General features: G+C 37.8%; 1 protein-coding gene across 4 annotated transcripts in view; it reads right to left on the reverse strand.

The window, feature by feature from the left end:
* Positions 1–8,048: 8,048 nt before the first annotated feature.
* LOC131054845 (uncharacterized) overlaps positions 8,049–24,290 on the reverse strand; it is a 44,916-nt gene continuing 28,674 nt past the window's right edge. Inside the window, exon 6 of one of the 4 annotated variants that reach the window (XM_057989471.2) lies at positions 8,049–8,509. In XM_057989471.2, the coding sequence (XP_057845454.1) occupies positions 8,485–8,509 (25 nt within the window). In that variant the 3' untranslated portion in view covers positions 8,049–8,484. Of the gene's footprint in view, positions 8,510–9,376; positions 9,844–9,975; positions 10,629–24,290 lie in introns of those variants that run through there. The other 3 variants (XM_057989503.2, XM_057989496.2, XM_057989479.2) reach the window with 3 other exon arrangements.

Raw genomic sequence — 24,290 nt, forward strand, 5'->3', positions numbered from 1 at the left:
TTTGGGTTCATAGGCCTAAACTACACTTGGTAAAAAAGCTAGGTGTAGTTCAAACCTATGGACGTGAACTGCACCTTAGGAAAGCTTGTCATAGGTGTAGGTCAGACCTATAGGTCTGAACTACACTTACAAAGTGCATAAGACAAAATATGGTGTAGGTTGAACCTATAGGTCCAACATACACCTAGAGGGAAAAACAATGTATGAGGGAAAAACATTGTTAAAGCTAAAAATCGGTGTAGGGCGGGTTTATGGACCTACCATACATCATACAAGGTTTCACGGTGTAAGGCGGATCCACAAACCCACCCTACACTTTATATCACAAACTCAAGTGGTGTGGGTTGGGCCTGTAGACCTGTCATACACCTCTCATGCAAAAGGCAACAAATAAAGGTGCAGTGTGGGTCCATAAACCCAAACTCCACCAAAGGTTGGCGTAGTTCAGGTTTACGAACCCACACCACACCAAGGGTTGATACAAAGCAAAGGAAAAAGGATGTTGCTTGGGTTCATATACTCGAGAAACAACATGAATGTGGTGTTGTTCGGGCCAATGGACCTAAAAAACATCAAAACATAGGTGGTTGCAAAGTTAAAAACCATCGAAAGGAATAGAAGAAGCAGGTGTATAGTCAGATTGATGAAACCAAATACCACCTTCGAACAATGTGGTTCGGGTTCATCAACCGAAATATACCATTGCTTGGTGATATTACAAGGGAACTGATTTAAAGAGAACATAAAGCCATAAAAAGAAAAAGAACTAGGGTTTACAAAACCCTATCAAACGAAAGAAACAACATATGGCTACAAAGGGAAAAACCAACATCAAAAACCAATAAAGACAAAAAGGAAAAACTTACCTATTATGACGATAATGCTGCAAATTCAATCAAAGATGAAAGATGCAAACTCGAACAAAGACGCCTTAGCTCGAAAAGGGAATCCAAAATGATAGCATAGAGGAAGGATATAAAATTAAAGCAATAAAACTCCTATTCGAACTAAAACAAGAAGCATTAATAAAAACACTAGTGCCATAAATGAGTGCAAGTCGAGTTTGTAAACCCGATTTGCACTAGCCATTGGCAAGGTGCATTTCGGGTTTACAAACCTGATTTGCACCTAGTGCAAAAAGGAAAGACATAAAATAGGTGCACATTGGGCCTATGAACCCGATTCGCACCTAGAAATCAAAGTTGGTATAAATCGGGTTTATAGGCCCGATTGACATCTAGAATTCAAAGTTGGTTATTAAATGGGAAAAACCAAACGACAATCATGCACTAGATAATGGATTTGTCTTGAAATGTGTGCATAGAGCGTTTAAACCACAAATAGGCCAAAAATTTGTGGGGTTAACCCTAATTTATCTAGATATCTAAATTGGGGATAACACAGTGTTTAGGCTACATAGGGTTAAAGAACGGGATTGATTGTTCTTCTTTCTCTCTCCTCTTCTCTCTCTCTACCCTCTATAAGTATCTCCACTCTCTTATTCTCTCTCCTCTTATTATCTCTCTCCATTGTCTAGGTCATCACCTCTCCCTCCCATCCTATCTCTTTCCCCTCTCTAGATTTCTCCCTAGATGGGGAGATAAAGAGTGAGATAGATAAAGGGGGATAAAGAGAGATGGGTAATGTGACATGTATGGAGAGGTAGACAGGTGCAAATGGAGGGAGAGAGAAACCTAGAGAGAGGGAGAGAGAGAGAGAGAGAGAGGGGGGGGGGGGATAGAGAGACCTACAGAGGTGAAAGAGAGGGGAGGAGGGAGAGAGGAAGGGAGACGGAGAGATAGATGGAGAGAATAAGATAGGGAGATAGAATAAGAGAGAGTGGCATAAGGAGAGAGAAATGGGGGTAAGGAGGGAGGGGGAGATAGAGAGGGAGAGACCTAGAGAGGGGAGAGAGAAGGGAGAGAGAAAAGAGAGGGAGAGGGAGAGGGAGAGATAGAGAGAAGTATCAAAATGGGCAATACCCTCGACCCTATGTATCCTATACCAATACCCTAAACCCTAAACCTTATACCCTATACCCTAAACCCTATATCCTACACCCTATTCCCTAAACCCTATACAAGGGAGGGAGAGGTGATGACCTAGAGAGAGAGTAAGCAAAGAGAAAGAGAATGTAAGGAGGGAGGGAGAGGTAGATATGGAAGGAGAGAGAAGAAAATGAGAGATAGAAGTTCACAAAGAGAGAAAAAGGGGTAAGGAGGGAGGGAGAGAAGTGGAGAGGAGAGAGATATAGAGGTGAGAGACCTAGAGCCTAGGGAGATAAAGGTGAGAGGCCTAGGGGGAGAGATAGAGGGGAAGAGATAGGTGGGTAATGAGACAGGGAGGAAGAGGTTGAGAGGTAAAGAGGGAGGGAGGGAGAGACCTAGGGAGTGAGAGGTGGCAAGTTGGACAATGGAGAGATAGAATAAGAGAGGCAGAGATAATAAAAGAAAGTGGGGGAGGGAGATAGATAAGGGGGAAAGGAGGGAGAGATAAAGGAAGGAAGAGATGTAGAGAGGGCAAAGAGAGGTGAGAGAGAGAGAGGAAAGTATCAATACGCTCAATACCCTCAACCTTGTGTACCTTAAACCCTATACCATCAATCTTGTACCCTATACCATCAATCTTGTGCACTATACCCTCAACCCTTCACCCTAATCTCTATATCCTACACCGTATTACCCAAACATAATGCAAGGGAAGGAGAGGTGATAAACTAGAGAGAGAGAGAGAGAGAGAGAGAGAGAGAGAGAGAGAGAGAGAGAGAGAGAGAGAGAGAGGGGGAGAGGGGTAAGGAGGGACAAAGGGAGATGGAGAGGGAGGGAAGCAACTAGAGAGGGGAGAGATATAAATGTGAAAGACCTAAAGCCTAGGGAGATAGAGGAGAGAGACCTAGGGGGAGAGATAGAGGAGGAAAGAGAGGTGGGTAATAAGACATGGAGGAAGAGGTTGAAAGGTAAATAGGGAGGGAAAGACCTATGGAGGGAGAGGTGATGACTTGGATAATGGGGAGAGAAAATAAGAGGGAGAGATAATAAGAGAGAATGGGGGAGGGATATTATTATGGGGGTAAGTTGCGAGGGGGAGATAGAGAGGGAAAGAAGAAGAAAGGGAGGCAGAGACCTAGTGAGGGGAGAGAGAGGTGAGAGAGAGAAGAGAAGAGAGAGTGAGAGAGAGGGAGGAGGGAGTTGGAGAGATAGAGGGAAGTATCAATATGGCCAATACCCTCAACCCTATGTACCCTATACCCTCAACCCTTTACCCTAAACCCTCAACCCTTTACCCTATATCCTACACCCTACTACCTAAACCCTATAAAAGGTAGAGAGAGAGAGAGAGAGAGAGAGAGAGAGAGAGAGAGAGAGGGCCAATGAAGGAGGGACGAAGAGGTAGACAAGGAGTGACTGAGACTTAGGGAAGATCGAGCAAGAGAGAAAGAGAGGTAAGGAGGCAGGGAGAGAGGTGGAGAGGGTGGGAAAGAGATTTTTAGAAACTAGACTCCATTCTACGCATATTGAAGAAACATTATTTTCACAGTTTTCAAAAAAATAGGGGGGAACACACTCAATTTTTTGTTTTCAAGGATATAGCCACATCAAAAATTAGTAAAAAAACATATAATCATTTAAAATTATTTAAAAAATTGGGCATAAACTACATAGTGTTAGCTAATTTCTCGCTAGAGTGATTTTTGAAATTCTAAAAATACAACAGACTATGTTTTTATACAAAAACATAACCACTTTGTATGGCCCCCCATTTTGAAACCCCTTAATGTCCACCATTTTCAAAAAAAATAGTACTTTAGAAAGTAGATTTAGAGCACTACAACTCTTTTTCTTGTTGCATCTTCAAATTTTAAGCATAAATATTGTTAACTTCTCATTGAAGTTCAAACTTGCTAAAGAAAAAATTAAAAAAGGGCACCTTAAGACCCCCTTTTGGTATCACATCTTGGTGCACTTACCCTTCTTTCATATTGTGACTTAAATTCTGAAGTTTGAAAGTTTTGAGTGATTCCCCAAGCTGGGAGCACAACCATTGAATACCCAAAATCAAGTCAATTTCTCCTTTCTCAACTACCAAATATTCATTAATGTAGTTATGAGTAGTTCCATTATCAAGGAGTATTTAATTTTTTCTTCCACATAAAGTTCATTGAAATCTATAAGGATGGTATTTTAATGCTTCTGAAAGGATTGCAAGTGTTCCTCCACTATTTGAATGTGCTTCAAGTTCCTCCCTTTCTTCCACCTCATTAAAAAATTATCTCAATATAATGTGTTTTTCCCTTGCCCGTACACTGATGACAAAGTTCCCAAAGTTCTCTATAATTAAAACACAAACTCTTCCTCCTAAGATCATTCTTGATCTCGCCTTCTATCTGTCTTTGGTGGTATGTTCTTCTAGAGTTGTGCATAAGAGTCTTTATTCTATGAAACTTCCTTTGACTAGTGCAAAGATGGAATCCTTGAGTGAAGTTTATACTTAAGAATTGGTGTCCAAATCTAGGGATCTTTCAATAACTTCCTATAAAGACAATAGATCAAACATTTTAATCAAACCCCTTAGAGGCTAAGTTAACCCTTTTATGAAAAAGATAATCAATATTTTTTATGTAACATCAAGCACCATTATAGATAACTTTTAGAATTTCTCCACATATTTCTATATTATTCCCCCTTGCTTTAATTGGGCCAACTGTCTAAAACGAACGTCAAGATATTTTCAATCAACCTTTTGCAAAATTCATCAAATGTGTTAATTAGTAATGACCTTGGATTACCAGCTCATGATACCACCATTCATGTCTTACGACATCCAAACGAAAGGGGTGGATTTGAAGGTGTCATCCTCAATCATAGGTTTCAAAGACAAATATGTCTCTAACTTCTATACCCATGCACAAATTGTACACTTATTAGAACCATCAAAAGTGGAAAGTATCAATTTACCCAAAGCTTGTCGATGGTCATTCTACCTTGGTTGATGCTTAAGCTCAATTCTCAATCTACTTTTTTCTCTCTTAAAATTCTACAAAAACAATGAGTAAAATCCTCTTGCATTGAATTTGTGCTTTCCTCACATGAACTTTTCCCTCTAATTGAAAGTAAAAGAAAGAGGTCTATCAACAAACCCAACCATGGTTCTATGTGTGTTTCTTTTCTAATTATTATTTGCTATTAAATAATTTACCTCACTATTTTGATTGTTGGAATTTCCTATATTATTATGTGTATTATATTGTTATGCCTCATCTGTAACATCTACTCCATCATATCTAACATAAGGTTAAGATTTATCTATAAATTATTTCAAAGTTTTCCATATTGACTTCTACCTCAAATCTCAAAGGTTATGTTTCTTTGTTCTTGGGAAATTGATGTAAAGTATATCTAAGTTCCCTTTAAAATGATACTCGATGGTTCTATCATTTGACTACATAAGAAGGAAACCTCGTAGGATAGCAAGATTTATCTCTAATACCCTTGTACTATCCCTAAATCAAAAACATATCTTTCTTTTTTTTTGGTATTTTTTAATTTTATTCCCTCCCTTATGGCATTTTTATTATTACACAAATTAAAATATTGCTTTAGTATAGTGCAGGTAAACAACAATATTGACCAAATTTATAGATTACCTAAAGTCTAAAAATGAACAATATTGATGTAATAAATCAAATACTTCGATTGAAAGGAAAACTAGCTTATGGAATAGTTACACAAGGTTGTTATGAAGCATGCTCATCCCAACAGTCTTGAAACCTCAATAATAATAAATCTTACAATCCTTGATGATTGGACCCATAATGAAGTTGCCATAATGATCAATGTCTTAGATGTGAATGATTTTTCAAGGTTGTGCACCATAATCCAAACTCATGTTGTTATAATAGCAATTTGTGTACACCATATGCATCCACCATATATCTTAGTTATGCCCCAATTTGCAACACTACCTTGGAGATTATGATGTAATTTATATGTGGAATCTAGTGACTAGCTATACAAAACCTTTTTTACTACTACATATATGATGTAATGTATCAATAACAATTAATGATCATAACAAAACATATCATGTTCTAATAATAGTCTTTGTATGGTATATGATGCCTAGTTGTTAGCACACTCATTATTTGTGCATATCATAGCTACAAACTTGATATATTTCTTCCCAAAAGAATGTAAATTACTCTAACCATCAAAGCACCTCTTTAGCACAAGTGTGATATTAATATCAATCTAAAGATTTCAATGATTTAGCCCAATGGTGACTCTAATATGAAATCACTCCAAAGAATTGAATTGGACTTGACGGTTTTCATCCTCGGGTAAACTAAATAAAAGTCCAAACTCCAACAGGGAGTAGAAACTAGAAAATAGAATGCTTGAGTAATATGCCTCCTTGTTTGTCCTCGCTTAAATGAAATTTTCAGCCAAAAACATAACTTTTCTAGTTTCCTTCATGAAGAATTTTTATTGATATTTAAAACGAATTTTTTTTAAAAATAATAATTATAAGACTTATTTTATATTTTGACTTCACTTAAGGCCCTTTTTATTATAATCACTTTATAATATCCCTTAAGTGGCCCCTTTTGTGGCATTATGGCATTCTTATTTTATTATTATAATCCTATTTATCTAGTGCAAAATTCCCAAGACCCATGAGAAATTATGATGAGCCATTGGATTTTATCTTGGTTTAGTTTTGAAGAACAAACATTACGACAAATATTGAATCCAATGACTTTTTATTGTTCACCACCTTAAGTTAAGAAAAAATTTCCTCAAAAGATGCAAAATAATGTAAATTTCATTTTTTTTTGTTCCTTGTGTATTTGACTTCATTGAAGATGTTAAGTTTGCCCCATTTATAGCTTTTTAAAATGAAGGTTTCGATATACCTAAATAAGAATTAGTGTCTAAATTGAAACCCACTTAAGCCACTTGGTGTGTACAACAACAACAACAAACAAAATCAAGGGATGAGCTAGTTTTTTCAAGGTCTTAAATTAAACCTACCCAAAATAGAAATCCACAAGTATTTAATCGATAAGCTAAATTGAACTTCATTATATACCAATGAATACATTGATTAACATAGCTTCACTATACTTAGAATATGAATATTATCGATGATACTAATGATTGGTTAAGACAAAGGGCAAGTGCCTAGCTGGAAAAAATTTACTACGACTTAACAACCCACTACAAGCAACCATGGAAAGGAAGTCATTTCATCCGGTCTGACAAATTTGAAACAAATACCTAACTTATAGCTGAATATAATGTTTGAGTATATGTAATTAGATATCTAAGCTAAGAGGGTAATACTTTATCAAAGGCTGCTATGTACATTAACAAGACTTGATAACCAAATTGAACATGATGTTTGTTGGTTAAGGAAGATATGTGACAAGCACTATATTAAACAAAACTCTTATCACTAGGAGAGCCATGCACGGCCAAAGCATAGCATGGACAGAAAAGCATGACTAATCTTGCTAAAAAAATATGAATAAATTCTTTAACTCAAACAAATTACTAAGCTTTTTACTCAACAAAAGACATACATATAAATGAGATAAGGTCTATGTTGGCATTATCATAGCAAATGCTTTGATGTCATAAGAGTGTCACTAGTAAAAAAAAAATCAATGATTGTTAAGAATGAGGTTGAAAAAGACGAATAAGTAATCATAGAGAAACCAAATGTAGAACCTAAGCATGTGAATTCTAAGTAGGAAGAAAGCCATATTGTGTCCATACATGTATTGCATTGGATAAGCACACCACAAACACTTAGGTTGTAGTGCTGATTGATATAAACAGTATATAAGACTGTAGAATACTTTGCTAATGAGCTTAATTGTGTTGTGTATCCAATATCTAGTATACCAATCATGACAATTAATGGCACCAATATCTAATGGTAAGACATTTCAAAGTCATGATGAATAATGAGAGTCTACAATAGTTTTTGATGCAACATTTATACTCGAAGGAGCAACAATTTGTATAATTTCTTTATTGTAATATTAATGGCTAGAAGTTGCACGAGGAGAATGATAACAAGATCCTTCAAGGAGGCTTAATCAAGAATTTCAATAGGACTAATTCAAAAGAATAGTTATACCGAAACCATAACATGTTGTAAAAAGGACCTCCTCGATAGGTATTAGTTGACCAAATGATTTATAAAGCCATCAAAAAGAGATTGAATTGAGGTCGACTGATATACATTTTTACGTCACTACCAAGAGAGACCAATTTCATATATGATACCCACAGAGACCAATTTGATTTATGAGAAGCACATGGAAGCCCACAATAAGATTGTTTTAACACTTACCTTATTGTTCCACAGAGCAAGCCCTACCCCTATCAAAATTTAACTCATGACCTCTAAGGCGCACACACCCCCTCGTCATGTCCATTCAAGTTATACTGTCACCATGCTCATATTGCCTTCAGTTTATTTAAAGAGGAGAACGTCTATCCTTGTATAACCATAGTAAAAACATGGTTAGAAAAGAGAAACCATTCCTAAAGAATAAAAAAAAATTAAAATAAACCATGTTGCAAAAAGGACCTCCTAAACAACTATTATTTGATCAAATGATTCACAAGGCCATCAAAAAGAAATTTAACTGGGGCTCCCTAATGTTCCAAGCTGCTTAAACGAGTTTGTGTACAACCTTGCCTGATCTGACAGCTCGTTGAAATTAAAATGATAACTAAAACATTATCAAACGTAAGCCACTTCATAATAAGTAACAAATTGTCACTAACGTAATTCAAATCTATAACTTATTGACCCTCATAGTCAACAGAAAGTTGTAGCTTTAAATTAGATGGTGCAGGGTAGAGTTGGATAATTTCCAATCAAGTTAAATGAATCAATTGACTGCACTGTTGGAAAATGTGCTTGACAAAAAGTTAAAAACAAAAATCACTCTCAATAAGGCACTAATAAACCAAGTTCTTGATAATCACCTATGTTTGCTCAGCATCAAGATGTACTGAGTGCTGACCGAGAGGACATAGGTTGTTTTGAAAGAGAAAATTCCTTTGCCCAGCACATTTCTATCTCCATATATTCCTTTTTTGTTATTGAGACAAAAGGTTTATCAACAGACTATTGACACTTTAGACGGTAAAAAGTTTACTGCAATCAAGAACTTCCTGCATTTAAACAACTCACACTAAGAACTGTGAAATTGCTATAGACCCATTTTGCAGAACCTCGATCACATTTCCCACTTACATCAAACTACCAAGAAGATGCAAATGCATACCGAACTTGCTAACGAGTACCAAAAAATTAAAACACATAAACCAATGGAAACCCCTAATCCCTATTCATGTGAAATCAATCGAAGATGATTCTGCTACATTAATTCAAAATGAACAAATTCCAATTGAGCATGCTCTTTCAGTTTAAGAGAGAAAAATATATGACAACTATGGTATTTCCTAACCAATAGATCTCCACAAACAGTTGTCACAAATTAGAGCTGCGTGAACCAGCATTCCATACTGCTGTGGCATTATAAGGATTCATAACTCTCTAATACGATATTGATATGACAATAGAGCTTGCCTGACAGGAATACAGTTTTTACAACATTATGTTAACTTTCATTGGTAAATAAATTATATACACTCCTACAATCTAATAAGGTGTGTCACTATGAATGTCATCGTTTGATAGCATATTAGCTCCCTGTCTGCCCATCTCCATTTTACTATAAATATGCTGCCAAAACCTCAGTCTTTGTACCTTTCCTACTACAAAAATTATGTACACTCCGTGCATTTCCACATTTAATACCTGCATCCACTTGCAAAATGTCGACATAAATTTGAAGACAAGATAACAAAAAAGGAAATGCAATTGACAAATATTATACTTATCCAAGCAACAAAAACACAAACATCAAGAGCATTCTCCTTACCAAGCATCTAACTGTTAGAATAAATCAATGTATTATTACATCATTGTATATATGTTGATGATTACATAATTGTATATGTGTTGACAATAATAATAAAAATAACACATTATTATTAAAATAGGATAATTTGGTGGGTTGACCCCGCAAACAGTGAAAAAGTGGCATTGTTAATGGTGCCACGAAGGTTCAAACCCCATGGAGGGCAGAGAGAGAAGGAAGAAAAGAAGGAAGCAGACGAGAAGACGAAGGAGGACATGAAGGAGGAGGTCATGATAGAGGAGGAAGAGGACGACGTGAATATGAGTTAATCCCGGGGATGAGGTCTCCCATTTGTGGCCTCTCCTGGAGCAAGGGCCAGGCTAAAAATCCTTGTGCTTAACCAATCAAAAAAAAGGATAATTTGGTTCAGTATTCCTCGTCAGTTTTTCCTTCAACTGACTTTCATTTGTATATATTGCATTCTCCCCTCATAATCAAATTGCTTGTTCATTTATGTCTTCATTATGGTATCAGAGCACTTTCTGATCCTGTGCTGTGAGAACAAGCCATGATTCTGCGATTGGTTTTGTGTGGGATGACGAGATTGCAAGGGAAGATCTGAGTACAAAATACAAATGCTAATGATGTGGAGATGCTCCCAGTGTGAGACTAATGCATATATCTGCAGAAAAACATGAAAAATCTGAGCCACATCTGAGGATACTACATCTAATACCTAAAATAGTTGCAACAATATCTATGGCATTGACTCTAAAAATCATTAGAGAGAAATAAGAATGAAAATTTTATTTTGAAGACATAAGGACCCCACTCATTCAAATAAAAAATGGCTTCAAATGCTCCAAAAATAATGCTTTTAGGCTCTCAATTGTTGAGAGGTGACAACTATTTGGCCTAGAAAACCAAGGTCCAAACTCAAATTGAGTTTGAAGATCTTTGGGATGTTGTTGGTTGCATCACCAAACTATTACAAGCTGAAGATGACTAGAGATTGTACGATAAGGCCAACCAAAAGGCCAATTGATAATCTTGCTTGAGAGTTTTAGATGAGGTCCAACCTCACATCCACACATCCACAACGACCAAGGAGACTTGAGATTGCCTCAAGATAGTGTATGAATCCAAGAATCAAAATCAAATCCTACATTTGTATGGTCAATAACATCATTTGCAATTGCAAAATGGTGTAAAAATGGAAAAAAATATTGAAATAAAATGCAGAAATTAAGTCATCAATGCAAGCGTTAGGAGAGGTAATGCAGAAATCTTGAGAGCACAACCCCCTATCTTTCATGTGTTTGTCACATGTCTTAATGTAGCTAACAAAGAGCCATCATTTGACAGATCGGTGACTTTGCTTGAACAAAATCCAAACAAGACAATTTATCTACACAAGAAAAGAAATGTCTCGTTTATGGGAAGAAAAAACACACCAAAAATTCTTTGGGGGGGGCAAGAAGAAAATCCCTGTTGGCATAAAAACACAGGAAGCAATATGGAAATGTTGCTTTGATCAATGATTCTGACAAAGAAGAATTATTGTATTTTGTGGAGACTCAAGCCTCCATATCTAGCAATCATGTTTGGTATGTTGATTCAAGTGCATCCAAACACATGACAAGAAAAAAACAGTGGTTTTACAATCTCATCCCTTCAACTTTATACGGGCAAGTTTCACTTGGTAATTATACATCCTATTAAGCGCAAGGTATTGGGGATTTTTCTTTACCCCACAAGGCTCACAATTGTTGACTTTCAAAGGTTTAGAATTTTCCAAAGCTCACTAAGGACTTCTTGTCATTAAGTCAATTGCTCGAACACAACTTGAAGGTTGAATTTGACAAGGTATAATGGTGTGAAACTGTCTCATTTGAGACCAAACTTGTAATGGTGATGATACATCCCACGAAGTGCAGGGTATTGGGGATATGCCTTTATGACTCAAAACTCACTAGTGTAAACTTAAGAAAGTTCTATATGTTCAAAGGCTCACTAAAAACCTCTTGTCAATGTTGTCATTAAAGCAATTGCTCAAGCACAACTTGAAAGTTGAATTTGAGAGATATAATGGTGAGAAACTGTCTCATTCAAGAAAGACTTGCAATTGTGAAGTTGTTGCTCATGCCTAAGGGATTGATAAAATATTTTAGTTGAATGATGTCATCCATGAAGACAAGACCTTTGCAGTTAAAACACCTTCATCCACTACTCTTTGGCATTGATGATTTGATCATCTCAATTTGGAGTATCTTCTTGCATTAGATAAAAAAGACATGGTGTGAGGACTTCCCACCATGAAGAAAATGGAATTTCTTTGCTCCAACTATCTTGTCAAGAAACAACATCAAGCTCCTTCTCCTACAATGGAAAAATGCTCCTCTAGTTCCTTGGATTTTGTCACACCAATCTATGTATCATAACACCCAGTCATAATCATGCCTAGTATTTTCTTCTTTTTGTGGATTATTAAAAAAAAATGTAGGTCTTTTATTCCTTTACCTGCAACGATCAAGCCTTCAAAAAATTCCACGAATTCTAAGCCCCTCTAAAAAAGGTCATTGGGCCACTCCCTCAAGCTTATCTACCCAAATCAAGGGGAGGAATTCACTAGTAAGGAGTTTTCAAACTGCCTTCAACATGGGATCAAAACACAATTAACCATAGCATATACACCTAAACAAAATGGTGTTGCAAAGAGGTATAACCATAACATTATAGAAATGGTGAGATGCATGTTAAAGGATGCAAATCTAGTTCCTGACCCATTAAGGATGGATAGGGGCCTTTTCTAATTAGCAAAGGGTTGGCCGAAACGATATGTAACATGCCCACTTCACCTCTAACCATTGGGCGGGCATTGGGGTGGGTTAGATTGGCTAGAGGCCCTCCCCCTTTTGTCAAGAACTGTAGTTATCAATTATGGGCTAAAGCAGTCCATACAACTATGTATTTGTTGAATTGAGCACCCACCAAAGTGCTCAAAAATCACTCCTAAAGAAGCATGGATTGGGAAGAAGCCCTTCATTTCACGTATGAGAGTGCTTTAGTGTATAGTTTTCATGCACCTTCCCAAGGTGTAGTGGACAAAGATAGATAAGAAGTCCTTTAAAAGTATTTTTCTTGGATACAATTCAAAGTCGAAGGTATATTGATTTTTGGATCCAACTAAAAAAGAAGTTGACATCAACAAGCATATAATTTTTTATAAGGAAAAAGGATGTAGCACATCTCCCTCACATTAAAACAAATAATTGCTTTAGAAAAAAGTGAAACATGCTGATTAGCAAAGTAAAGAGTAAAAGTTGTAGAATTCCTATCTTTTCAAATATTGAAGAGAATCTCCACCTTGAAAGCATGCCATATCTCATTGAACTTATGAGGGGTGAGAGGGCAATTTTGAGCTCTGGGACAAAACTAGAAAGGTGCTTAAAAAACTCCAACTGCCCAAAAAAAGGGCAACGAGGGTCTTAGATGCCCATATGAATTAACCGTGATCCCACCAGCAAACCTTGGAAAAGAAAACACCAAGTGGAGTGGGCCAACTTTGGTTCTAACATAGCGAACCAGACCGTGAAAAATTTGTGTTGCCAAACTGAGACCAATGACTACAAATTTTGTCTCTATTTTAAAATTGGTACCATGGGCAAATGGGGAGAAAGCCAATGATATCCAAGACAGTGCTTATAGTTGTGGGAGGTTATGTTTGGACCTCACTTCCAATCTTTCCACCAAGGTTTGGCACACTAAATACCAATTTTGTGAACCATGTCAACTAGAATTTCCCTATAGTGGTGTTGGTCTCCCAATCCTGATTAGAGATGTGAAACGTAGCCTTTGCATCATTCCATGACATAAGACTCGTAAATTCTTTGATGAATAAATACCGCAGCCACTAAATGTCTTTCTTGTGAAACTATAGAGCACGCACCCAAGGTAAATGAGCCAAAGGCCAACCTAAGTTGTGCAAAAGAGGAGACCACTAGATATTTTGTTGGTTAATAGAAATTCCATCACAAAACCAAAACGATTCTAGAAAAGCAAAGGTTTAGCAACCTCCCAAGCTTTCCATATGCTCTAACCAAAAAAGTTCCCTCAATATGAACAACATCCTTCATAGTGAGAAGGGTTTGAAAACCAATCACATTCTAGGCAGGCTAATTAATTGGACAGCCAGAGAAAATGCAATGTTGAAGCAACATTTTCCAAGCTTCATTTTCGGCAAGTGCACAAATGATCCATTTGACACAAACAACTAACCCTTGTCATTGGGTGGACAGCAACCCAAGACCTTCAAACTACCGAGGGAGACAACAGAATTCCTAGGTGACCCAATGAAAACCCTAATGGCTGTCAAAGGAGGCCCAAAAAATATCTTACACAAGCTTCTCCAATTTCATGTTAAAGGCTTTAGAAGGATCTCGACACAAAGAATAATACACAAGTCGCCACAAACATTTTTTATCAAACTTGAAATTTCACTACCAAAGAATAGGGCTTCGTAATCCAATAGAAAAGCTTCTTCTCAATTCAAGAAAGGACCATGTGACATAAACTGACTTGAGAAACCTAGAATGCAAAGGGAATGCCTATAAATCTAAATATTTCTCCATGACCAATCCATTTCCAACTGAAAGCATGAAGCCAAGGAGGTGAAGGAAAGAAGGATTGTCTGTAACACTAAGGCTTGTGCCACTGATGGTTAAACCAAAGGCTAGACAAAAGATCTCCAAGAATTTGACGGTATTCTTGATATTTTGCTCCTCTTCAATAAGAGTGAGAAACAAGTCATCTGCAAAATGGCCATTAACAAGCTGAGTCGATGAATCAAGCAACGCAAAGCCTTTGACTAATACTTGGGAAACCAAATGGGCTAAAGCTAGCCAAACCCTTTAGTAGCAAGCACATAGAGCACATGGGCCAAAGGACAACCCTAGTAAATAAAGTGCATGAGGCCAAAACCATAGGACTGATGTCCATTAATAGTTATGCAAGCAGAGGCATCAGCAACAAGCATGCTGACTGATTGAATGAAGTGAGGTCCAAATCCCACAGCTTGAAGCATGGCAATAATAAACAACCATTGAATACGATCATAAGCCTTGGCAAAATCAATCTTTAAGAAGAGAGCCTTCTGCTAGGAGTGTCAAGCCCATTCCATGCCTTACCAAATAACAATGATACTATCCAAGATATATATGGATTTAATGAAGCCAGTTTGCTCAGAACGAATTATTTGCGAAAGGAGATGACGCAACTTGAAAGCCAGAGCTATGGCGATGATTCTGTATGAGACATAAAGCAAAGTGATAGACCTCCAATTGAAAATGTCTTCAGGATCATTAGTCTTAGATATGAATTTAGTAATTCCTTTATTAATAACTCTCCTTAAGGATTTGAAATGGAAAGCTTCCAAATAAACTTTATGGAGGTCCTCCCCAATGCAATCCTAGAGCGCATTGTAGAATTCACAAGGAAAATGTAATATCCCAAACAAGATAAGTTTCAAGTAGCTGCTGAATCAAAAATCAATTCCCTAAACTGCCCAGAAAACAAAGCAACTTAGGGACTCATTTCTATCATTAAATTCTCAAATTCTATCAGAAACTCCCCAAATCATTAATTATCAATCATCAATATATTTTGAGAAATCTGAAACTGATTTATTGAAATATCATTACTACCAATCACAAAATCTAAATCAGAAAATTATACAGTTAGTGAAGAAACAACAAACCACAATGTGTTGGAGAACACCGGAAATACTTTAATTGATTTTCTAATAGTGACAATAAGAAATCAGGTCTCAGACACTGATTTGCACAACTACAGTCTTATGCAACATAAACCCAAATTTCTATTGTAATTACACCAAATAGCACACTTAGAAACACAACACAGCACTATACAAAACTTTTGGAAACAACACTTCTGGAACAATATCTTTGGGAAACAACACACCAGGATACAGCACAACTGCAACAAGATGACCTGCAACCCAACATGAATACCCTCTGCAAACACACAGCAACAACAACAAAACCAACAATAAACTAAAAACTAACACCAACAAACCCAAATCACACCAAACGAAACTGAAACTGAAATATTTGCATTTGTTGAAGCTCTTGTGCAACTTCTGAGTGAAATTGCCTACCAAAATCACAGGGGTTTCGTTCTATGACCCTCACAACTCATGGGGTTTCATCCACAAGCCGAAATCCCTCTCTAGGTTTCCATCCAAAAAGGAAGAATTGTTGAATGCAAGAGCTTAAACAATGTAAAAGTAGAGATAAATTGGCAAAAGATCCCAAATGAAACCTCTAGCTGTGAATATATAGCAAATTAGCACCAATTTGAGCACCCAAGAAAGCCCACTCCACATTTGGAGGGAAAACCAAATTGAATTTGCATGTAACTCCCACCAACGCCTACTGCCAAATGACACCTGAAACCTTGCACAACAAAAACTGTCAAGAAACTTCAAGAAATAGCCTCTAATGACCCAGTGTGAAAACTGTAATGCCCCGCCAGAAACCCTAAAGGAAAAACATCACAATCTATGCAACTATGGGTGAAATAATTTTTTTTTTTTTAAAAGAACAAGTGCTTGAAATAAACCATAGCACATCTAATAACACAGCGTAAGTCTAACTCCTAAATTTCCTAAGGGTCACCAACGATTATTACTTCGTAAATTATATTAACACCACGGAAAAACCTACTCTTCAGCTTATAGGAAAATTAAACGTTTAAGATAAAATTTCCACAATGAAAGAATTCAAAGTACTCCAAAACAATTATTTAATATATACAAAAGAATTAAGTAACTGAAATAGCATACATTACAATGTTTCTTTGCTTTACAATATTCGAAAATACATGTTTTCAAAAAAATTACATCATGAGTTAAAATGTTACAAAATGAAAGTTACATAAAGTTTCGTTTCAAGACCTCAAGTTTTCAACTGAACAATGGTTACGAACAAGAGCTGGTACATGAACCACGAACCAAGAACCTCAGCGAAGTCCTTCCTCGCCTAAAGATACATTCCAGTACATCCGATGGGAAGTGACACTACCACCCGACCATGTGATTCCGAAAAGGAACCACCCCACCGTGCTAGAGATAGTAGATAACCCTCAAGCAAGCAAAATAAAACAAGTACGAAAGGACTACATGACTCCACACACATCCATGTGACTCAACTCACCAAACACTAGTGACTCTAAGGAGAAAGTGTCATCGCATGTCTTACGGTGGATACCATGGTACAGCCTCCATAGGTTCCGGCCCCCATCCTGGGATATCCTGGTAACCTCTCCCGAACCTCCGATTCCAACAAAGTCTCATGTGGACCCTACCAATCCTTTCATGAAGACAAGGTGGTAAGTTTGCCATTCCAGGCCTTCTCGCTACATTATGAGCCCTGTACTAGCACTCACCTATGTGCGAGGCACATTATTTTATTTAACATTTATTCTACCCTCCCCTAATCATTTATTAGGTTATCACTTTCTTAACCAACTTCTGACGGGTTATCCTGTCACCACTTCGGGCACGGCCCCCGCTCGAAAGCCACTCTCTCTCTTAGGACACTACAGGATAGTTCTCTCTACGGAACTCCATGGCGACACAGACAACCATACCTAATCCTGACATACCTCAAATGAAAGATACATAATTACTAACCTAAGGTTGACCATTTGGACCAACTCACAGTGGCTCATTTCCTTAAGGTTATACATCTAAATATCTGGCCAAAACACAGTAACACGACATACTGACAACATGACTCAATGTACTTAACTACAACCACCATATAAACAAGGCAATCTTACGTAAAAACATCTAACACACAACTAACTTGCAGTACGAATATACGTTGCCAAGACACAAAGAACAGTTTAGGCGGCATAACTCAGAATTTAACACTTAATAACATGTTTAAGAGTTCAATTACTCTTGTTAACTACTATAGGTAAGCAACCTCAATAATTTCCACTTATACCATAAACTAAGATCAAAATAGATATATTTATTTCTTCAAAGAAGTCTTACAAGAAGACATAATACATTTCTCAATAGAATAATGTCTTTATTTTTATTTTATTTTTTGACACTAGAGTGTTACATCACTCTTCCGGGAAAAACAGAGAAGTGCACTCGTCAAACTCTACAGGATCTAAAGGAGTATAACCTTCAGATTCTCTTTCACTCGGGGGAAAGTACCCCACAGACTCATTATCACTTAAGGGGGTATACCCCTCCGACGAGTTAGAACTTATAACTATCGGCCTTACTGGCGAGCACTCTAGCTTAGGTTCTTTTCCTTTTTCAACAGTAACTTCTATAGTTGGACTCTGAGTAGGACATTTTTCTATCTCTTTGCTCTCTTCAGGAGCTGGGTTCTCTTCAGTAGGGTTGTCATCCACAACAGGCTTGACAGGTGTCAGAGAATCTTTCTTGACTTTCAAGTAATGAGCATATCCAGCTACGGATTTGCGAGCTATCTGTTTGACACGCACCATCTCTGTAACGTATCAACAGTAAGCCATTACTTCCCAAACTCTCCTAGCGCAACATCTAATAAATCTTAACAACTAGGCTTGAATGCAAACATAATTCCTTTTATAAAATAATCAAGTGTGCAATATGTACAAAATTTCCACAGCTATAGCTATAATACAATTACACTTAATATTCTATTATTTTGCACGAACTAATCCAAACAATAATTTAATACTTTTACCGAAAACATAAACTAGACCATAAACATTACTTATCACTAAGGCTTATAAATAATAATGTTCCAAAACTAAATATATTCCTGACCTTTTGCGGTGTTAACCCGTATGCAAGATCTCTACGTCCTTCTGCCGAACGATAGCGCACCTTGCGAACCTTATCTCCAATAGACACCAATACTCTATCCCAGAAACCAACTCTCTTTGATTCTTCCTAAAATATTCTCTCTATCTCTCTATTTTACTCTATCTTTCTCCTCTATTCTAATTCTCTCCTCTCGAGTTCACTGTCCTTCCTTCGATGCAAAATGAATTCTCTTTCTTACTTCCTTACTCCCCACCTCTATTTATACTAGAATTACCCATGACTTCTCCTACGTCTAAGGCTCGGTTATGGAGTTGATGAGGAGTCTTTTAATGAATTAAATTCAGTTTCATCTTCAATTAATCTCCACTCTTCAATTATACGCCAAAAATCATGGTAGACTGATACAAAGGATGGAAGGATCAGCAAGTTACAAGCAACTGTCAAACACGTAAGTGTTTGTCATGGGCGAGATAATAGTCCTCGCTGCCAAGTCGCCTTACTCTTATGTCACGTATGCCTCGCATTAAACTTACCACTCGGTGTCCCTTCCTACATAGTCGCTATTATCGCCATGAAGAGTTGGTTCAAAACAAACTGTTTTTACTATGCCTCCACCGCATTTACCAACGTGCAGTTTGGTTCCATCGCGAAGGAGTGGCGGTTTAGTGTGTTGAACAGCGAGAGGGGAGGGGTGTCATTGTTTGCTGCATTGGCGTGAGCAAAGGAAGAGGAGAAGCGTGCGGGCTATGAGGGAGGAGGGTGGTCAGTGGTCTAATATAAAGGGTGGTCGATAGTAATATCGACCACCCCCCCTTAATAAAGGGAGGGGTCGGTATTACCACCGACCACCCTCCTCCCTCATAGCCCGCACGCTTCCTCTCTTCCTTTGCTCACGCCAACGCAGCAAACAATGACACCCCTCCCCTCTCGCTGTTCAACACACTAAACCGCCACTCCTCCTTCGCGATGGAACCAAACAGCACGTTGGTAAATGCGGTGGAGGCATGGTAAAAACAGTTTGTTTTGGACCAACTCTTCATGGCGATAATAGCGACTATGTAGGAAGGGACACCGAGTGGTAAGTTTAATGCGAGGCATACGTGACATAAGAGTAAGGCGACTTGGCAGCGAGGACTATTATCTCACCCATGACAAACACTTACGTGTTTGACAGTTGCTTGTAACTTGCTGATCCTTCCATCCTTTGTATCAGTCTACCACGATTTTTGGCGTATAACTGAAGAGTGGAGATTAATTGAAGATGAAGCTGAATGTAATTCATTAAAAGACTCCTCATCAACTCCATAACCGAGCCTTAGACGTAGGAGAAGTCATGGGTAATTCTAGTATAAATAGAGGTGGGGAGTAAGGAAGTAAGAAAGAGAATTCATTTTGCATCGAAGGGAGGACGGTGAACTCGAGAGGAGAGAATTAGAATAGAGGAGAAAGATAGAGTAAAATAGAGAGATAGAGAGAATATTTTAGGAAGAATCAAAGAGAGTTGGTTTCTGGCATAGAGTATTGGTGTCTATTGGAGATAAGGTTCGAAAGGCGCGCTATCGTTCGGCAAAAGGACGTAGAGATCTTGCATACGAGTTAACACCGCAAAAGGTCAGGAATATATTTAGTTTTGGAACATTATTATTTATAAGCCTTAGTGATAAGTAATGTTTATGGTCTAGTTTATGTTTTTGGTAAAATTATTAAATTATTGTTTGGATTAGTTCGTGGAAAATAATAGAATATTAAGTGTAATTGTATTATAGCTATAGCTGTGGAAATTTTGTACATATTGCACACTTGATTATTTTATGAAAGGAATTATGTTTGTGTTCAAGCCTAGTTGTTAAGATTTATTAGATGTTGCTCTAGGAGAGTCTGGGAAGTAATGGCTTACTGTTGATACGTTACAGAGATGGTGCGTGTCAAACAGACAGCTCGCAAATCCGTAGCTGGATATGCTCATTACTTGAAAGTCAAGAAAGATTCTTTGACACCTGTCAAGCCTGTTGTGGATGACAACCCTACTGAAGAGAACCCAACTCCTGAAGAGAGCAAAGAGATAGAAAAAGGTCCTACTCAGAGTCCAACTATAGAAGTTATTGTTGAAAAAGGAAAAGAACCTAAGCTAGAGTGCTCGCCAGTAAGGCCGATAGTTATAAGTTCTGACTCGTCGGAGGGGTATACCCCCTTAAGTGATAATGAGTCCGTGGGGTACTTTCCCCTAAGTGAAAGCGAATCTAAAGGTTATACTCCTTTAGATCCTGTAGAGTCTGACGAGTGCACTTCTCCGTTTTTCTCGGAAGAGTGATGTAACACTCTAGTGTCAAAAAATAAAATAAAAATAAAGACATTATTCTATTGAGAAATGTATTATGTCTTCTTGTAAGACTTCTTTGAAGAAATAAATATATCTATTTTGATCTTAGTTTATGGTATAAGTGGAAATTATTGAGGTTGCTTACCTATAGTAGTTAACAAGAGTAATTGAACTCTTAAACATGTTATTAAGTGTTAAATTCTAAGTTATGCCGCCTAAACTGTTCTTCGTGTCTTGGCAACGTATATTCGTACTGCAAGTTAGTTGTGTGTTAGATGTTTTTACGTAAGATTGCCTTGTTTATATGGTGGTTGCAGTTAAGTACATTGAGTCATGTTGTCAGTATGTCCTGTGTTACTGTGTTTTGGCCAGATATTTAGATGTATAACCTTAAGGAAATGAGCCATTGTAAGTTGGTCCAAATGGTCAACCTTAGGTTAGTAATTATGTATCTTTCATCTGAGGTATGTCAGGATTAGGTATGGTTGTCTGTGTCGCCATAGAGTTCCGTAGAGAACTATCCTGTAGTGTCCTAAGAGAGAGAGTGGCTTTCGAGCGGAGGCCGTGCCCGAAGTGGTGACAGGATAACCCGTCGGAAGTTGGTTAAGAAAGTGATAACCTAATAAATGATTAGGGGAGGGTAGAATAAATGTTAAATAAAATAATGTGCCTCGCACATAGGTGAGTGCTAGTACAGGGCTCATAATGTAGCGAGAAGGCCTGGAATGGCAAACTTACCACCTTGTCTTCATGAAAGGATTGGTAGGGTCCGCATGAGACTTAGTTGGAATCGGAGGTTCGGAAGAGGTTACCAGGATATCCCAGGATGGGGGCCGGAACCTATGGAGGCTGTACCATGGTATCCACCGTAAGACATGCAATGACACTTTCTCCTTAGAGTCACTAGTGTTTGGTGAGTTGAGTCACATGGATGTGTGTGGAGTCATGTAGTCCTTTCGTACTTGTCTTATTTTGCTTGCTTGAGGGTTATCTACTATCTCCAGCACGGTGGGGTGGTTCCTTTTCGGAATCACATGGTTGGGTGGTAGTGTCACTTCCCATCGGATGTACTGGAATGTATCTTCAGGTGAGGAAGGACTTCGCTGAGGTTCTTGGTTCGTGGTTCATGTACCAGCGCTTGTTTGTAACCATTGTTCAGTTGAAAACTTGAGGTCTTGAAACGAAACTTTATGTAACTTTCATTTTGTAACATTTTAACTCATGATGTAATTTTTTTGAAAACATGTATTTTCGAATATTGTAAAGCAAAGAAACATTGTAATGTATGCTATTTCAGTTACTTAATTCTTTTGTATATATTAAATAATTGTTTTGGAGTACTTTGAATTCTTTCATTGTGGAAATTTTATCTTAAACGTTTAATTTTCCTATAAGCTGAACAGTAGGTTTTTCCGTGGTGTTAATATAATTTACGAAGTAATAATCGTTGGTGACCCTCAGGAAATTCAGGAGTTAGACTTCCGCTGTGTTATTAGATGCGCTATGGTTTATTTCAAGCACTTGTTCTTTTAAAAAAAAAAAAATTATTTCACCCTTAGTTGCATAGATTGTGATGTTTTTCATTTAGGGTTTCTGGCAAGGCATTACATTTGGTATCAGAGCCCAAGTTTCAACACTGGGTACTTTGGGTTTGTAGTGTGCCTATTCAACTTGACCTTTCATTTAGGTCTTAACATTTGTGTTTTCCTTGTTTATCCTTGTCATAAATCTGAATCTTTTCTCTTTTGTAGTACTCGGTCATGGCTAGGAGAGCTAGGGGAGGTGGCCGTATGGGTGGTCGCAATAGAGGCAGAGGTGGAGGTAGAGGTGGAGGACGAGGCAGTGGTTCTGATCATCACAGTCCTTCACCACCACCTACTCATGTTAGTGCTGAGCCCGAACAGTCTGTTCATCAGGACTTACCTCATGCAGAAGAACAGGTTCCCGAAAGGGAAGAGCTGAGACAAATGTTTCAGGAGGTTCTTGCTAGGTTAGGCCCTAGGCCTAAGGTTGTTCAGCCAGTTCCAGAGGAGAGAGAGAGGGAAAGATCACCCAGAAGGAAAGGGATTGCAGTCAATGAAGATCCAGTTTCTTTGGGTTACATAAAGGACTTGATGAGGTCCAACCCTCCTTTCTTTAATGGTATGGGTACCGGAATCGAGGCAGAGACTTGGCTTATCGGTCTGGATAGGTGTTTTGCTATGTTCCCATATAGTAGCAACACCAAGGCGAGATGTGCTATTATGCGTCTCGAAAACTTCGCTTCGATCTGGTGGAGACTGGAGGAGGAAATTATCGGTGTGTGCATTAACACCGTGACATGGGAGCTGTTTCTGGAGAGATTCAGGGCACGGTTTCTCTCGCCCCAGTGGAGACAGACTCGGGCAAACGAGTTCCATGCACTGTGGCAGTATGGTATGACGGTAGACCAGTATGAGCTCAAGCAGTATGCTGGAATTGGTAATGATGAGGCTATGCTTGTACAACACTTCTTGAGGGGCTTGAATGATCGCATCAGTGGAGGTGTTAGGGTTTCTGGCGAGGCATTACAAAAACCATCGCCCAATTTGCATAATTGAATATTACTTAATATTTAATGGTCAAATTCTTGTGAAATATAAATTAAAATAGGACCAATTAAATATTAAATAAAATATTTCCTAATTACTTCACCATAGCTCACTGAAAATATGAGAATAAGCTAAAATCCAATTATCTAGATTTTTAATTAATTTGGGACATTACAAGTCTATCCTCCCCAAAATTGCGTGTCCTCAAGCAATGCCAACTCTCAGAAGACTGCCCAATTCATGCCAAGGCAGCATAACATGGATTCATATTCATCGATCTTGGGCATTGCAACAAATAAATTATCTTCTTTAGCAGTAACACTCACTAATATTTGCTTCCATTAAACCTTTTATTTCTTAATAATTTCCCCATCATATGTGTAAACTTCAACATCATGTGGAGTCACCAGTTCCAGATTGTTGTTGTGAGTTTTATCTGGAAATATCCAATTGTTGGTTGCTATACCCCATGCTGTCCCTCTCGGAAAGTGACATAAAACAGATTTTATGAGTACAAATAGGGGATTACAGCAATCAATTTTTACCCCAAACTTTATCCTTGATACTGCAAACAATGTTGTTACGCAGGTCTTTGGTGCT

The sequence above is a fragment of the Cryptomeria japonica genome, chromosome 2, assembly GCF_030272615.1.
Source record: "Cryptomeria japonica chromosome 2, Sugi_1.0, whole genome shotgun sequence".
NCBI classification, from domain to species: Eukaryota; Viridiplantae; Streptophyta; class Pinopsida; order Cupressales; family Cupressaceae; genus Cryptomeria; species Cryptomeria japonica.